Source organism: Elephas maximus, chromosome 25 (genome assembly GCF_024166365.1).
Source record: "Elephas maximus indicus isolate mEleMax1 chromosome 25, mEleMax1 primary haplotype, whole genome shotgun sequence".
Classification (NCBI taxonomy): domain Eukaryota; kingdom Metazoa; phylum Chordata; class Mammalia; order Proboscidea; family Elephantidae; genus Elephas; species Elephas maximus.
This window is the reverse complement of record NC_064843.1, coordinates 49071401-49088890: the sequence shown is the minus strand read 5'-3', so window position 1 is coordinate 49088890 and position 17490 is coordinate 49071401. Positions and strand designations below refer to the sequence as shown.

Genomic DNA, 17490 nt, shown 5'->3' with positions numbered 1-17490 from the left:
GAACGAATTATGTGACGGTTCTTAAGGCGAAATCATCTTACTTTTTATGTATCCAGCCTTGGATTTTAATCACTCAAACAATGTGGAAACACATTCCCTTACCTAGACAAGAACAGAGAGAGTTTGGAACAGAATTCTCTAACATAGCCCATAGGTTGACCCTTCGCAGTTTTGACACATGCACTGTATTTATTCACTTTCTCTGTCTTCTAGCATCTTCTCTACTACCTTAATTTTAAGGAAGAAATATGTTGTTATTGTCATTTTTTCCTTACGGTAACTTCCCTGAGCATCTGGGTAAATATAAGATCTGTTCTGAAGGAAGACTTAGTAAGAGCAGTTAAAGAACTGCAAACTTTTGTTTAGAATGATGAATTTGTCACCACTGTTCTTGCTTCTTAACTGCGTTCATCATCCATGAGCTGCTTTCATGGACGAAATTATCTGGCAGCCAACCAAGGCAACCAGGATAAATTTATCTACATTGCTATTATGGGGTATTAAAAAAATGTGGAGGAGGTGGTAGAGTTGATGGAGGTGATGGTGGTGATAGTAGAAGTGGTGGGGAGATGCTGGTGGAGGCAATGGTGGTACGGGTGATGGTGGTGGTAGTGGTGGTGGTGGTGGAACAGGGAATGACGGAGATGATGGTGGTTGTGTGGACTGTGGTGGTGGTAATAAGGTGGAGCCAGTGAAGATGGTGGAAAGATGAGAGAGGCAATGGAAGATGAAGGCAGTGGTATTCAGGGTAGTGGTGGTGATGGTGCAGGTGGTAGTGGTACAGATGATGGTGGAGGTGATGGTGGTGGAGGTGTTGGTACTGGGAAGCAATGATAGTGGTAAAGCAATGGTGGGAAGAGAATTGAAAACATATGTTCAAACAAAAACTTGTAGATGAATGTTCACAGAAGCATTATTTACAACAGTCAAAATGTGGAAACAACTCAAATACTCTTAAATTAATGAGGGACATTGTGTATCTGTACCATGGAATATCATTCAGCCATCAGAGGGAATGAAGTTTGGATACATGCTAAAACATGGAAGAACCGTGCAAACCATTACACTAAGTGAAAGAAGTCGGTCAAAAATTTGACATTTTGTGTGATCCTATTTATATGAAATTTAAAAAAGATATAAAAAGGACATTATTAGGATAACCGGAGAAATTTGGATATGGACTACATCTTAAGTTAAATTATATTCATGTTGAAATTCTTGGATATAATTATCATTATGTAGAAAAATTGGTCTCAGAAAATTCATGCTGAAGTATTTAGGGGTGAATGTTATGATTTCTGAAACTTATTTTCAAAAGTTTCAAAGAGATAGAAACAAATGTGGCACAATGTTAACAACTGGCAAATCTAGGTGATAATGGTGGTGGTGGTGATGGTGGCGGTGGTGGCGGCGGTGGTGGTGGTGGTGGCGGCGGTGGTGGTGGTGGCGGCGGTGGTGGTGGTGGCGGCGGCGGCGGCGGTGGTGGCGGCGGCGGCGGCGGTGGTGGTGGCGGCGGCGGTGGCGGTGGTGGTGGTGGTGGTGGCGGTGGTGGTGGTGGTCGTGAAGATGTGGTGGAGGCAGTGGTGGTGGTGATGGAGGCGACCGTCGTGGAGTCAGGGGTGGTGGTGATACAGGTGGTGGTGGCGATCATAGAAATGTCCAGAATAGGCAAATGTATAGAGACGGGAAACAAATTAGTGGTTGCCTAGAGCTGGGAGGGTGGGGGGAAGTCACTGCTAACGACTACAGTGTTTCTTTTTTGAGTGATAAAAATGTCCTTATACTATACTCGGTATATTCTGTTATGGGAATATATTAAAAACTATTAAATTGGACACTTTGAATGAATTTGAAGGTATATCAATAAAGCTATTTTAAAAAAGTAGGGGTGGCACGGTGGTACTAAAGCAAGGCTCAATTTTGGTGGTGGAGATATTGGGAAAAGGACGGAAGGTAAAAGCTGATTATTGTTGCGTGCCATGGAGTCGATCCTGACTCATAGTGACCCTACAGCACAGAGTAGAACTGCCCCATAGAGTTTCCTAGGCTGTAATCTTTAAGGGAGCAGATCACCAGGTCTTTCCTCCCGCAAAGTGGCAGGTGGGTTAGAACTACAACCTTTCGAGTTAGAAGTGAGTTCTTCACCACTGTGTCATCAAAACAACAACAACAACAAAAAAACCCAAACCCATTGCTGTCAAGTCAATTCCGACTTATAGTGACCCTATAAGGCAGAGTAGAACTGCCCCATAGGGTTTACAAGGAGTGCCTGGTGGATTCAAACTGTCAACGTTTTGGTTAGCAGCCCAGTGCTTACTACTATGCCACCAGGGTTTCCCTGTGCCACCAGGGCTCCTTAAAAGTTGACTAGATACCTGATATACCTGAGTCTACTAGGGCCAAGTCCGAATACACAGAGTTCAACCAGATTTGAGATTTTTTTCTATGACTGCTAAAAAGCCACTTTCCATCCCAGAGGCAACATTATAGTCGCAACCAAATATTTCAAAAACAGATTATGGCAATCAAGCCCAGCTCTCAACTACTATTGGAAATGTATCTAAAAGGGACACCTTTGGTTTTTCCACACGGCGTTCCCAGTACAAAAAACTGGCTTATAAAGAGCAAAAAGATGGAGTTGCCTGGTATCACGGATTGAATTATTTCCCCCCAAAATATACGCTGTAAATCCTAACCTCTATGCCTGTGGTTATAATTCTATTTGGGAATGGCTTGTCTTTGTTATGTAAATGAGACAGGATTAGTGTAGGTTGTGCCTTGAGTCAATCTCTTTGAGATATAAAAGATATTAAACAAGCAATCAGAGCAGATATGGGGGAAGAGAGATGCCAAGCCACATGAAGACTGCCCAGGAGCAGAAGCTAGAGAGATTAGGGCCTTCCTCCAGAGCCAACAAAGAGAAAAAGCCTTCCCCTGGAGCCGGCATCCTGAATTCAGACTTCTAGCTTTCTAAACTGTGAGAAAATAAATTTCTGTTTGTTAAAGCCACTCACTTGTGGTACTTCTGGTATAGCAGCACTGGATAACTAAGACAGAATTTGGTGCCAGAAAAGTGGGGTGCTGCTCTAACAGATACCTAAATTGTGGAACCAGTTTTGAAGTTGGGTAATGCGTAGAGGCTGGAAGAGTTTTAAGGTGCCTAACAGTAAAAGCCTAAATTGCCTTGAAGAGACTGTTGGTAGAACTATGGACGTCAAAGGCAATTGTGGTGAGGGCTCAGAAGGGAGCGAGGAGTGCTATAGAGAAAGTATCATCTTCAAAATACACATGGAACCACCAACAGGATGTTGCTAGAGGTGTAGACATTAAATGTGCCTCTGGTGAAGCTTTAAAAGAAAATGACAGACATGTGATTGGACAGTGGAGGAAGGACGATGCTTTTTATGCAGTGGCAAAGAACTTGTCTGAATTATGTTCAAATGTTTGGTAAAAGGTAGAACTTGTAAGTGCTGAACTTGGGTATCTGGCTGATGAGATTTCTAAGCAAGATTTTAAAGGGGCTGCATGGTTTCTCCTTGCCGCTTATGTAAATTGCAAGAGGAAAGAGATGGACTTAAAAATGAACTGTGCAAAATGAAAACAAAGCTTAAAGATTTGGAAGATTCTCTTGTACAAACTAAGGACACATGCTGTAGAATTTTCACCAAGGACGTGGCTACACAATCTTTTGTTAAAGAGATTAAGCCTGTGACTGATGGATCTAACAAACTACCACGGCAGAAAACCTATCAGCTTAGACTGAAGGGGATGGAGAAAGAACAAAAAGAAAGAATGCTGTCTGCCTTTTAGAATTCTACAGGTAGGAAACAGGCCAAAGGAGCTACATGTGTTATTCTCCAAACAAAGGACTGTGCATGCAGCAACTTGGTGATCAGCAAAACTGATAGCAAAAGCATGGGAAGCTGAGCTGCCTCAGTCTCAGAGGTTGGAGCCATGGGCTTTGGGGTGCCAAAGGATGGGACCACGGCCTCTGGGGAGTCAAAGAGTGGGGCCACAGCATCTCGGGTCTCAAAGGATAGAGTCATGGCCTCCTAGGTTTCTAAAAGTCAGATCTTCAATTCGATTCCGGAGTGTGGGGCTGCCATTCAGTTTGGCCAAGAGGATGGGGCTGCTGCCCAAAGATGAAGGGGTGGGGCTGCCATGCTCAAGGGGCAGAAGAATGGGGTCTGCTGGGGCCGAGGGGGTAGGCTGCCACTCAGATGGACTAGGAGAATGAGGCTGCCCAAAGCCAAGGGAGCAGAGTTGTCATTCCAATGGGCTTAGAAGGCAGAGCTGAAGTCCAGGGCTGAGAGGCCTCCACCCAGAATCCAGAAAGCATGGTCAACACCTAGAGTCTGGAGGGCAGGGCCATTGCCTAGATGGTCTCAGAGAACGGAGGATTATTTTCAAGTCTTGAGAGCTAATGTAATTTGTTCTGAGGGGTTCTGGACTTGCTTGGTGCCTGTTATCCCTTCTTTCCCTTCAATTTCTTCCATTTGTAATGGAAATGTCCACCTTGTGCCTGTTCTACCATTGTTCTTTGTAAGAAGATAACTTGTATTCTAGATTTCACAGTTTCACAGGTGAAGAGGAATTTTGCTCCAGGATGGAAAATGTCAAAAGTCTCGCCCATATTTGACTAGACCCTTCAGAAGATGAGATTTTGGATTTGGAGTTGATTTAAGACATTTGCAATGATGTGATGGGGTGAAGGTGTTTTGCATGTGGCAAGGACATGAATTTTTGGGGGCCAAAGCATGGAATGTTATGGATTGAGTTGTGTCCCCGAAAAATATGTGTTATAAATCCTAACCTCTGTGCCTGTGGTTATAATCCTATTCGGGAATCAGTTGTCTTTGTTATGTTAGTGAGCAGGATTAGTGCAGGGTGTGTCTTGAGTCAATCTCTTTTGAGATATAAAAGAGATTAAACAAGCAAGCAGAGAGATGCCAAGCCACATGAAGACTGCCCACGACCAGAAGCTAAAAGAGAAGAGGACCTTCCTCCAGAGCCTACGGAGAGAGAAAGCCTTACCTTGGAGCCAGTACCCTGAATTCAGACTGCTAGCCTTCTAAACTGTGAGAAAATAAATTTCTGTTTGTTAAAACCACCCACTTGTGGTATTTCTGTTATAGCAGCACTGGATAAGTAAGACACGTGGCTTCCTCTTCTTGAGGCAGTGCAAAATCAGACAGGGTTTATGAAGAAATTAAAGCAGACATCCGGGGTTTATAATTTTTAATAATTTTAAACTAGCTACAAAATGTCAATCACTTCACAAACCGACAGTAGAGACAGGAGGAATTTAATATTACATGCTGTAATGATATTTATCTCACAGTTTATCTATATTTCATTCATTTATATTATTTTTTAAAGGTTTCTTTATCAGCTACTAAACATCTCAGCAATTTGGTGTGCATAGCTCTAGATAAAGCAACAGAGAATTGTACTGATAACAAACCACAGGAGAAATGGCAATTAATAAGAGTCAGCCGTATAAAATTTACATCTCCACACTGTTTCACAGCAAGATTGCCTTGTCCAAAACATAGCCTTCAAAAGCAACAGACAAACCCTATGTTACATCTATTTGACATTGTTTCAGCCAAAGGTATATTTTGCTGGAAATGATTTAATGGTGTGTCGAATCCATCTTTTTTAAAAAATTCATTTTTTTTTTAAAAAAAGGATGATTATGGTTAATAAGTCTATATATTAACAGAAAGTGACACTGCTGCAATTTTGCTGGTATAACTTAATCTTGACAGTGTCTCAATACTGAGCATGCTTTGTTGTTGTTTTGCTGTTGTTTCTATTGTCGTGTGATTGTGTTGTCTCATCAGTAAGCTGTCATGGAACGTTTTTTGTTTAAGTAGGAATCTAAAAATCTATTTAGTTCTCATGCATAAATGCATAAATCACATCACTTTTAGTGCAATGCCTGTTATGTAATTCCACATTGTCTAATCATGAAATCATAAAGACAAATGACAGCCATGAGGAACCGAGGACAACAAATTTAGAGTTTCAGAGCCTGACACTCAGAAAAAGGACCGTGGCAGTAGCTCTGTGGAATGTCACAGTTTTACAAGAACGATACTGTGTTTTGAAAGAATCAACAGCACGCTGAGCATTCCTAAATTGTTGTCATTCAGCCAACGCCACTGAGGGGAGAAAAGGAAAAATAAAACCAAAGACATCTTACGTAGGGAGTTAGAGCCACCAACTGACCACTATATACAACCTTTGGAAAGAGAGAGACCCAGAAAGAACAGAAGACACATAGTATTGTTGGGAGATGACAGACAACACAGGACAACATTCCCCATGAGGATGGGCTGATGTGTGTGTGCAGACCTACTATGTAATACCATGAGAAAAGCATGAAGTTGCTATCTTGCTTGACAGCATTTGGAAGAGAACTCAGGTGGGCACATTTAACCACTCCCCAGCATCTTTGTTGCACGCTGGTTGGCCTCATCAATTCTGGTTTTGTTGGAATCAGCCTGGAAAAAGGGGAAAGAGAACAGAACTCAGGTTACCCTTTAAAATTCCTTTCATCCTTCTTGGTTCACCTCAAATGCCATCTCTTGGCCAGTTGGAAATCCCCCAGTCAGAATGGACCATCCCTTCCTTTGTGTTTCCAGATCCATTCCTTAGTGCTAAACTGGATGTGACCATAGAAGCCTGATTAGTTCTCATAACTATTTTCCCCACCAGATAGCAGCCTGTTGAGGGCAGGGTTATATCATTTATGTTTCTGTCCCTGGAATAATACCCAATGACTTCCGTGGTAGGCATTCCAACTTGCTGGATTGACTTGAATTACCACCACTTGTGCGGTTGAGTTCAAATCATGGCTAACTTTTTTAGCAGTGTCGCTTTGGGCAAATTAACATCTCGAGGGTTTCTCATCTATAAGCTGGAGGCAATAAAGAATAATGTTAAAGAGTACGAGCACCTAACGTTCTACTCATACAATTTTGATGACATCAAGATGGACAACAGGAACTATCAGGGGTGTACTTTTGTTAGCTCCTTTTTCCAAGTTGAGCAGACCAGGCAGAGATGGTTTATGCAATTTGCCTAAAGGCATAGCACTAGTAAGAGGGGAAGCCAGGGTCAGAACACAGCATCCTGGAGTGCAGCTGGGGTCAGAATGCAAGCAGCCTGTTAACACTGTGTTAATCCCCATACTACTTAGGGTTACTGGGAGGATTAAATGAGTTTGTACACATAATGTGCTTAGAGTAATGTTTTGCAAAAATTACGTGCTGTTATCTTGAAATTATAGTTATTGGGAGACAACCTGGCTTGCTTTCAGGATGTTTGCGTTTCTGAAACATGTGTTTGAAGACTCAGTTGTATGGTTTTGATGACTGACTTGTCTTTCTTTACATGGGCATATTTACCATAATTCTTTGTCTTGCTCACTTGGCCTCTTGGTTGATCCTCTCACTATTTGAGTTACTTTTTGTTGTACATGAAGCATGAAACTCAGGGCTGCTACCAGGATAGACCTTTGAACCCTAGAAAATTAACTATTCCATCATCATGAGAAAGACACGAGTTAGCAAGTAGAGAGGAAGACGAAGATTCTATTTAGGGTGCTGTTTTGGCCTATTGTCATTGGCAACACTATCCTTCTTCAGCCTAGAAGAGGAAGAGGAAACTGAGAGGCAGTGTAGGGAAAATGAAGTGTTTATCAGTCAACAAGTCAAACTGACTTTATTCCCACCATTAATTCTTTGTGCTTTCCAATCTGTACTGAGTTGAGTCTTCTTTATTAGGTTTGAAGTATGAATTTCTAGAACACTAAAGTTATCCATTTTCAAACAGAAATTGGCAAAGTTAAAATAAAAAAATATTTTTAGATTATTTGTAAGTTTAAATTATCTGGCAGTGGTAGTGCTCAGCTGCTAACTGAAAGGCTGGTGGTTTGAAACCACCAGCCGCTCTGCAGGAGAAAGACATGGCAGTCTGCTTCCATAGAGATTTACGGCCTTGGAAACCCTGTGGGGTTGATATGAGTTGGAATAGACTTGACAGCAGTGAGTTTTTGGTTCAGTTCACCCTTCTGAACATTCCAGAAATCTCCTCAACTTCAGAGAGTAGCAGCTCAAAGTAGGCCCCAGCTCAGGCTTCCAGAATTGATGCCCACTACCACACATGGCAGAGCCCTGGTGGCACAGTGGTTAACAGCTTGGCTGCTAACCAAAAGGTTGGCAGTTTAAAGCCAGCAGCTGCTCCCTGGAAACCCTATGTGGCAGTTCTAATCTGTCCTATAGGGTCACTATGAGTCAGAATTGACTCAAAGGCAACAAGTTTGTTTTTTTTTTTTTTCGTACCCTACATGGCAGCCCATTTAGATTCCAGGTTTGAACTGTTCTCTTATTATCCCCATTTTTTGGATGAGACAACCAGGTGACAGAGCTGGTGAGTGGAAACTTCTAGAACCCAAGGTCTCAGTTTTCAAACACTGTGCTTCCTCACTGATAGAAGAATTAGAGGAGTGCTGAAGCTTTTGCCTCACTGTATTTCACCCCATACATGACATCTACTGCTGACAACTTTAAATCGAGGCTTGACTCTCAGTAACTTATTTCCCTAGCAACAGCTCCCAGAAAACATATGACATAAGCTTGCCTCTGATTTAGCCATTTTCTGAAATAATTATATCTTTTTAATCGTAGAAGATTTTCTATCTGTAATACGTTTAAGCAGAAAGCAAGGTTATTAAACGGACCCAAGTAATTTCTTGACAGTCCCTAGGAATGTATTATAGATTTCATCGTTCTAGACTCTCAAAACTTCAATATTTATTAACCCAAGTGATGGGAAAAGATCATGGAATTGGGTGAAGGTTGTGGTGGGGTCATGAGAGAACACAGGAGAAACAGCACAAGACTCTCCTTACTCCTATGGCACGATGCTAATTAAGTCATAGACTTGTAAGAGATTTTTACACTCTGTTTCCTGCCATCAGAGGTGAGAAACTACACGAGGAGGAGGAAATCTATTAATAATTGTGCAACTCATGTAATATGTATCCTTTGGAGCAACGCTGGGTTGAAATGAGCTCTAAATCATGGCCAGATGATGATTTTTGAAATAAAGGCTATTTAAAGTGTTGGCTAGAATGAATTCATTGTTCAAAGTCAACTAGCCCCTTCCCCATTTCTTAAACAGTTCAGCACTCAAGGAATGACGCAACCAAGAATGGTCATTTGACTTCCCTTCCACTCGCCTGGTTTTTGATCAACCCTTATAAAGTTGCGTAGGGCTCTGCCCTGGCAGGAAGTTGGGCCCCGGATGAAAGGTTTTCCCTGAAGATGAGAAACAGAAATGCACAATGACAATTAAGTTGCCACTTGCCTTTTCAGGAACACTTTTTCATGCTTAATGTCCAACTGTCTCAATAAAGGTTTGACCTCTCCGTTAGTAAAACCTCTCCTTCTAAAACGAATTGGCTTTGACGCATCATCTACCTGCATCTTTGAGGACACGGGGGCCATTGATAGAAAATGAATACTTCCTGTGTTTTTTTAAAAGTCATTTTCCCATTGGAAGGCAGTTCAGCAATTCTTAGTGCATTTTTCTGTGCCATAATTGGATAGGTCAGATTGTGTTGGCTCCAGTGCTTTTTGAAACTCTCCATATTGTTCTAAAATCCACTGACTTGCAGGGCTTTAAAAGCTTTAGCATATCAAAGGCCTCTTAACAGTGATACGCATGTCATGACCTGAAAAAATATGCAAAGCACAAGCTTTTTGCCAGCCAACACTGACATTTGTGTAACCCAGTACTGATCAGGCAAAATACTATGCCATCAGATACTTGTAATATGGAACACACAGAACACAAAAGGGCAAAGTGTTCCTTTTATGTCTAGTGATTCCTTTTTCAAGTCAGCAGAACCTGCTTGAGTACCAAGACACTATTTAGCTTTATGATTCAAAAAATCTCAGAAGCATTCTTCTTTGCTCACCAAAATGGAATGGATTATTACAAAGAAAACCAGGGTCTCAGGCTCAGAACTTTACTATCTCCCAGGGAATAACCTCACACAATGTAAGATTAACCAAATAGAATAGATTATTGAGGTACAATTACCATTAACCCTATAATGTGTTTATTTCTCCCTTTTGGCATTTGAACATTTTAAGAGATAATAAGCAAAATTCGAGATCATCCTGATTGAGGAGGAGATGGAATGCAAGGACACAGAAACTACATTGGGTTTGTATGGTGTGAAATACCAGATTTTGGTGCCTCAAATCTCTTTATAGAAACTCTCCAGTGATTCTTTCTCTTCCTTCATCTTGAGCCCCCGAAACCTAACCCTTTCCATTCTATTCACTTCAGTCTTCCTTATGCCCTTCGTTGGCACTGGGGGTCTCAGCCTACGAGCCAGGTCTGGTGTCCTTTGTGATTTCAACTTCATCAGATATGAGTTCCCTACTTTGAGATCTGGGGATATGCGCTGTTAAGTTAGAAATGGAACTGGGTCTTTTTGCACTATCATTAAAGCTTTGTACAGTATTTATAAAAAGCAAAACTCACTGTCATGGTTAATTTTATATGTTACCTTGGCTAGGCTCTGCTGCCCAGTTGTTTGGTCAAACACTAGTCTAGTTGCTGTCATGAAGTAGTTAAACCAAAAAAAATCCATTCCGACTCATGGTGACCTCATGTGTTTCAGAGTAGAACTGTGCTCCATGGGATTTTCAATGGCTATGATCTTTCTTTTATGATCTTTCAGAAGTAGATTGCCAGGGTTTTCTTCTGAGACACCTCTGGGTGCATTTGAACTGCCAGTCTTTCAGTTAGTAGCCAAGCACATGAAGAAGTTACATGTGATTAGATCAGCTGGCCTTAATTAAAGCAGACTACCCTCCATAAGGTGGGTGGGCCTCATCCAATCAGTTGAAAGCCTTAAGAGCAAAAATGGAGTTTTCCCTAGGGTGAACTCTGCCTCCAGTCTATAGACATCTTGCCAGAATTCCTCCACTCTTCAGTTTTCCCGTTACCTGACCTATGGATTTTGGAACCTAAGACTGTAGGAACCTACAGCCTGTCCTCTGATCTACAGATTTTGGGCTTGCCAGACCTTGCAATTATGTGAGCCAGCTCCTTAAAATAAACCTCTGTCTATCTAAACAGATAAAGATATAAACAGACAAACCTATAAAAACATATATATATCTGGCTGTTTCTCTAGAGGAAACCCTGATGGCGTAGCGGTTAAGTGCTATGACTGCTAACAAAAAGGTCGGCAGTTCAAATCCGCCAGGTGCTCCTTGGAAACTCTATGGGGCAGTTCTACTCTGTCCTGCAGGGTCACTATGAGTCGGAATCAACTTGATGGCAATGGCTTTTTTTTTTTTTTTAAACGGGTTTCTCTAAAGAACCCTGACTAAGATAATCTTTTTCTGGCTAAACTATTCTTTCACTCATTTTCTGATTCATCACACCATCTCCACTTGACAAACTCCTAACTGTCCTTCAAGATCCAATGTAATTTGATCTTTTATTAGATTTTCCCACTCCTGCCCCTTCAAGTCTTCCCTTCTCTAACCTATATAGCATTTTATCTGTGGTTCTCTTGGGGAATCATGTTTTGTTTGGTAGTAACTTCATCTGGTGGCTCGGTGCCTCTTTTAGGCTGTGAGTTTCTTGGCTGGAGGGATGGTATCTTTCTCACCTTGATATGTCCCACAGTGCCTGGCACAGGGAGGCCCCTGAGTAATATCTGCTAGATTAAATTCTACCATCTTTTCTTCACTTTGGTTCTGTTGCTGAATTCTGTGTTTCTGTCTTTGAAAATTAAGGTAAAGATTTCCAGCTACCAGTGCATTTGAATCCATCGTCCTGGTTTCAGGGTCTTGTGTGAAGGAGTGACAAGTAGCAGCAACTTGCTGCAGGCTGCCAGGCGCTCACCTTTTCCATGATCCTGTCAATCTGGCGATTCTGTGTATCGATCTCATTGCCCATATCCAGGGCCATGTGACGGAGGTTTCCAATGATGCCGCTCACCTGCTCCAGGTTTTCATCCATTTCATTTTCTCGGGCATCATTTGTTACCCTGGGAGCCAAAGAGCAATTTTTAGAAGATAGAGGGTATGAAAACACCCAAATACCAAGGACTTAGAACTTAGGAAAAATCTGGAGACCGCTAGGCACCTTCAGTGTTTTCATCTTTAATGTCGATTCAATACAAGAACACATTTTAACGTTTATATGCTAAAATAATAATAAAAATTTAATTCCTGAACTCTTGCATTTCAATTTTTAAAGAAGGTATATTAAACAGATGAATTTATCAACTTCCCTCACTCCCACTGCTGTTTCCTCCTTCATATTTTTACCTGAATTTTTATATTTTAAGGGGTAAAATCATTTTATTTGGGAGGGCTCAAGGGCAGAGAATGAAGCTAGAATTAGATAGAAAGTTTATTTTTCTTTCCAAAATGTCAACCAAAGGCTCCAAGAATCGAATTCAGGATGAAAGAACAAATTAATTGCAGAGAGTCAGAGAATCTCTTTGCTCATCCCCTTTCCCACTTGGGACCCACATCAACGAAAAGTGTAACGATAATTACACTCTACCCCTTAATCCTGCCTGCTCCCAAGAACTCCAAAGGGAGCTACTTGTTCAAGATGATTTTCATCTGCTAATATTTTAATGCCACAGAGTTTTTAATGGCTTGTGAATGGGTGATTTCGGAGGAGAAAACTGTGATAAAAGATTGTTATTCCAGCTTAAGTGACGATGAGTGGTGAGGAAGGAGTTGGATCTGAGTGTCCTACCATCTTGCCATCTTTCATAGTCCAGCTTGAAAGTTAAGAAAAAGGTGTTATTGAAAACAGTAAGTACTTTTTCCAGAATGTTCTGGCTAATTAATACTTTCCCACAGATGGTGAAGGGCTAAAACATATTCAGAGGGGTTAAAATCCCTCCCCCCCATGTTAACACCCAATGCAGACTGGCCCGCTAAGGTTGTTAAAGCAGCCCAGGCCAGAGAAAATTTGAAAATTAAAGGGAGCTTCCCAGCTTTCTCATATAGAGAAGCTTATTTAAATAATCGTAGGAGCTAAGGCACGCTGATAGAATCCCCTGAGATGCTTTAAAAAAACATAGCCACCACTTCTACAGATTCCTATTCAATTGGTGTAGACTGATCTCAGGCACTGGTATTCAAAAAAAAAAAAAAAAAAATCTCCCCAGGTGAATTTCATGAGCAGCCAATGTTGCGAACCCTTGGTCTAGTTTCCCTGGGAACAGATAGAAGCAGGGACACAGTTGTCATCCATGAAGCTCTAGGTAGATAGCTAGACCTCAGGTCTAAGTGACAGTTACCTATCATTTGAATCTGGGTTATCTGTTTGCCACCACCACCAGCAATGGCCTGGATATAGATAGCTGTAAAACAACCACCTTAGCCACTGCCAAGTCCTGGTGTAGTGGCTTGTAAAAAGGGATACACAGAGTTTTCTTTTTTTTCCACCACAGGGATATTTATTACTGTTTTCTAGCCTCCTAAGAACTGAGTTCTAAATTGGCTGATCTGTATAATTTGAGATTTTTATAGAGATTTAAGTTGGTTTTTATGTCTAGATCTCAAAGAAAATGCTTAGTAAGAAGGCAAGTATGCTCATTATTCTCTGTTGCGGTATTTATTTAATGTTTTCACTTCCTGTGAGTTTTGGCTGTAGCTGCATTGCTCTATCTGTGGCTCTTGCCCGGGGTCACAACTATTGCTAGTTTCTGATAATAGCTCATTCTCCTGTCCTTTCCGGAGTATGTGGTATCAGCTTCCCATTATTGCTAGTCCCTGAGTACTTCGACATTGTTATTAACCTGTCCACACCTCTGTAAAAAGCCTCTTTAATAAGGTTTATTCAGTCAAACTCATGGAATGAGATGCCTTCTTCCTGGCTCATTGATCCTGGGCATGGCCATTGACTTGCTTTGTCTAATGAAACTTCAGCAAATATGACACAAGCAGAAGTTTGACAAGTACTTGTGCACTGGGGCCTCCTCACTTGGAATGCTGCCACCGCCATGTAAGGAACCTGAGCTATCCTGCTGGAGAGGCCCCATGGAGAACAGAGGCCCCCGGCTGACAACCTCAGCCAACCACCAGACATTTGAGTGAGGCCATCTTCAATCATCCCACCCCCGGTTACATGTAGCCCCATGAATGAGCCAGGAGAGGTTAGAGCAAGAACTGCCCAGCCAGCATATAGATTCATGAGCAATAAAATGGTTGTTTTAAGCCCCTCAGTTTTGGGGTGGCTCTCCCCCCACAATAACTGCTACCGTGCTGGCTGTACGAAGCTCACCTGCGGATGAAGCCACCACTGATGGCCATCTGCTCCCGTTCGTCCACCACACGAGCAGGCTGGCTGGCCACCACTCCATCCTGATTATTGCCCCAGGCTTTTTTGTAAGCATCGCTTGATTTAAGCCTATGCAAAAAAGAGGGTGAGTGACAAGGCACGGGGTGGAGAAGCAAGCTCATAATTGTTACCTCTTCAAGCGAAGAACTGAATCAAGCGAATGAGTTTTAACTTGGGGCATTTAGAGAATACCGATATATCATAAACCGGACCCAACGGGTTGGCCACCACCATGCCTCAGCTACTCAGCGTTTCATTTCCAATCCAGTCAATTTCAACTGTCAAGACTGCAACCTTTGCCTACAAGGTCGTTCTTGTTTTAGTTTAGTTGGATTTAAGACAAGGATTAAGGCAGCTGGAGGTCGTTGAGTTCTATTTCAGTGACACGGTTATACTTTGAGACACAAAACACACAGAAAAACATATTGGCAGACACACACAAAACAAGACTGCCAAGTAGAGTGTGTTCATCACACCACAACAACACACTGTCATCAAGAAAAACACACTCGACCAAGTTGTTACACACCATCATGCAAAGACTGACTATTTAAATATTTTTTTTTTCCTAACGAGTGTATGGAACTAACGTTTGCATGAAAGACATAAAGGATTGGTGGTTGGCCAAGGGTAATGGTCTTTGAGTTGCACTGGAGGAATTTGAATTAGATAATATATCGGTACTTTCAAACAGTCACCATACATCCAGAGTTGATGTACAAACCTTTGTCCACACAGACAAAAAGTAAAAGAGGCATAGTGAAATGAATGCAGGAAAATAGAAGAGAGAACAAGCCATCTAGCACCAGAAAGGGAAACCCCTCTACATCTTCTTCATGCACCAGCTACAGGCATGAGTAGAAAGTAAAGCATTCTCATTTAAGCCAAACTACTCCAGAAGTTGACCATTCTCGAAAGGCACTAGCAGGGCAGTAATAGCCTTCATGAGGATTTGAAACGCAGGTTAAGTGGCTTCTTTGTTGGGCCGAGGGGCAGGGTGGGGGTGCTTACCACCTCCTACTTCAGCTATCCTGGGGTTGTGGCAGGGGGAGTGGTTTGGAATTGGTGTGGTCTCCAGGGGCCATATTTCACTGAGCTGCCTTGGAGAGAAACTTAAAATCCAGGCATACCTATTGTGCCCAACAGAAACATGTGCAGCATATATTGATGGGTGTGTTGTAATTTAAAGCAAACAAAGATGTTTTCAGGTTCTTTGCATAGTAGAAACCACAAGCATTTTAGTCCAAAAGCAACAGAACTTTCTTTGGTCCCATTTTACATTTTCTATTAGAAGACACCAGAGTGTGACTTTTTTTTTTTCTTCCTCCCACAAAAGGACCACAACCATCTTTTAAAATTGGCTTTAGTACTTGCAGATTGGGGATCAAGCAAACCTGGAGACGATTTGGAATATTGTACAAATGGAATTTCAGCAACTCCCGTGATCTAATGTATCATTCCACAGCCCTTAGAGCAGTGAGAATTTACTGTGTTACAGGGCCACAGGCCCACTCAGTGGGACAGGATCTAAAAACTGTTTAATAGAGTGAGAGTCTGGCTTTGTCTTTTCCAACTCCTCATCCCCTCCCTCTTCAGATTAAAAGAAGTTATATGGACTTTGTGATGTTTTCTGCTATGTCAAATGTCTCGGATACCATCTTTGGCAAATTCCAGGGGGTAGGAAAGTATGCGTTTCTAAAAGAAGGCAAATGACTGCACCCACAAGCCTGCACACAGACTCACATAACTGCGGGACATCTACCATAGTCCTTGGAAACATGCTGAGACAGGGCAAACCCCTCAGAGGCTAGGGCCCCATCAGCCACTGCGTTGTGACACATGGTTTTTAAAGCATTACTTACACATGATAGGGAATGTTTCAGTCAAGCTTTGAAGCTCAGTTAGGATCTCTTGTGCACTAAGGAATTAGTGCTCACTAATATGTGCAATTCTTAATATGTGCAATTCTTAGGCGCCATCATTTCATAAAAACACGGGTCTCTGTCTCAAGGGGCCCTGCCTCCAGCCTTTCTCCAAACACAGTTAATGAACCAGAGAAAATATATATGTTGGAATTCATCACAAAATGGCTAGAAATCTCACCTGGGGGCAAGCTGCCACTGGAAAGGCTATACAGTCAATCTTGATTAACTGGAATGCTTGAGCAATGGGGTATTTTGGTGAATTACTTTCTTAACAATGGGCCATGGGGTAAACTTTGTTTCAAGGGTGATTGCTGAATATCTTTGTTAGGCTTTTGAGCCATTTTCCTGCTTTAGGATTTTAGGGTAGTGAATGTCATTGAGTCTTTTTTAGGTTATGGTTTATCTTTGTGTGCTTGAAGACCAACTCTTATTGTTTGCTCTTGTTGGAAATTGTAGGAGTCAGGGACAGAATACCCAGGAAGCAAGGCACGCGCGGGCTTACTTGTGTTTAATAATTTGTAGTGCCTGAACCAGTGAGTAAGCACAAGTAAGCCCGTGCGTAACTTGCTTATTGGGTGATCCGTCCCTGGTAGGAGGGTAGAAGCTGAGTGAGAGAATACTTACTGAACAGACAGCCCTGGAAGAAAAACCATTTTGAATCCCTGATGTGATTTAAAAAAAAAAAAAAAAATTGTCTCTTTTTGCTAAAGTGGAATGGAGCAAACGTATAAATACAGTTGAGGGTTCCGGTTAGCCAGATTCCAGTTGATCAAGGTTTACTGTAGATCAATCTTTTTTTTTTAAAGATTATTTAAATCGAGCCCCTCCGCCTTCTAAATAGGAAGTGGGATATTTTAAACCAGCCTCAAAGTTTAATGGCTGCGAATGGTCATATAATCAGCTGGAAATGGAAGCAAGTTCTATTCTAAAAGCTGGGATCAGGAAAGGGTTAGGAAAAGGGGTTCTTTTAAAAGGGGGAAGTGAGAGGAGTGAGGGAGATGGGGTAATGAGTGTAATTTTTCAAATGCATGTTGGGCAGTCTGCTCATGCATTTTTTTCCCCACTGCTAGTCAAATGAGGCTACCTTCCAGAACCCTTGGTTTCAGGTTCCTTTTGTTGCAAACCTTTATAACCACATGTCACATTGTCTGCTACATTC

The 17490-nt window shown here is 41.8% G+C and overlaps 1 protein-coding gene across 2 annotated transcripts in view; it reads right to left on the bottom strand.

Annotated features, from left to right (window-relative positions):
- Window positions 1-4182: 4182 nt before the first annotated feature.
- The window catches only part of SNAP25 (synaptosome associated protein 25), a 90211-nt gene continuing 76903 nt past the window's right edge, over window positions 4183-17490 (bottom strand). The window contains exons 6-8 of one of the 2 annotated variants that reach the window (XM_049869098.1): window positions 14350-14475; window positions 11944-12088; window positions 4183-6509 (exon numbers count right to left, since the gene is read on the bottom strand). In XM_049869098.1, coding sequence (XP_049725055.1) covers window positions 6441-6509; window positions 11944-12088; window positions 14350-14475 — 340 coding nt within the window. In that variant the 3' untranslated portion in view covers window positions 4183-6440. The remainder of the gene's footprint in view (window positions 6510-11943; window positions 12089-14349; window positions 14476-17490) is intronic. The other variant, XM_049869097.1, reaches the window with a different exon arrangement.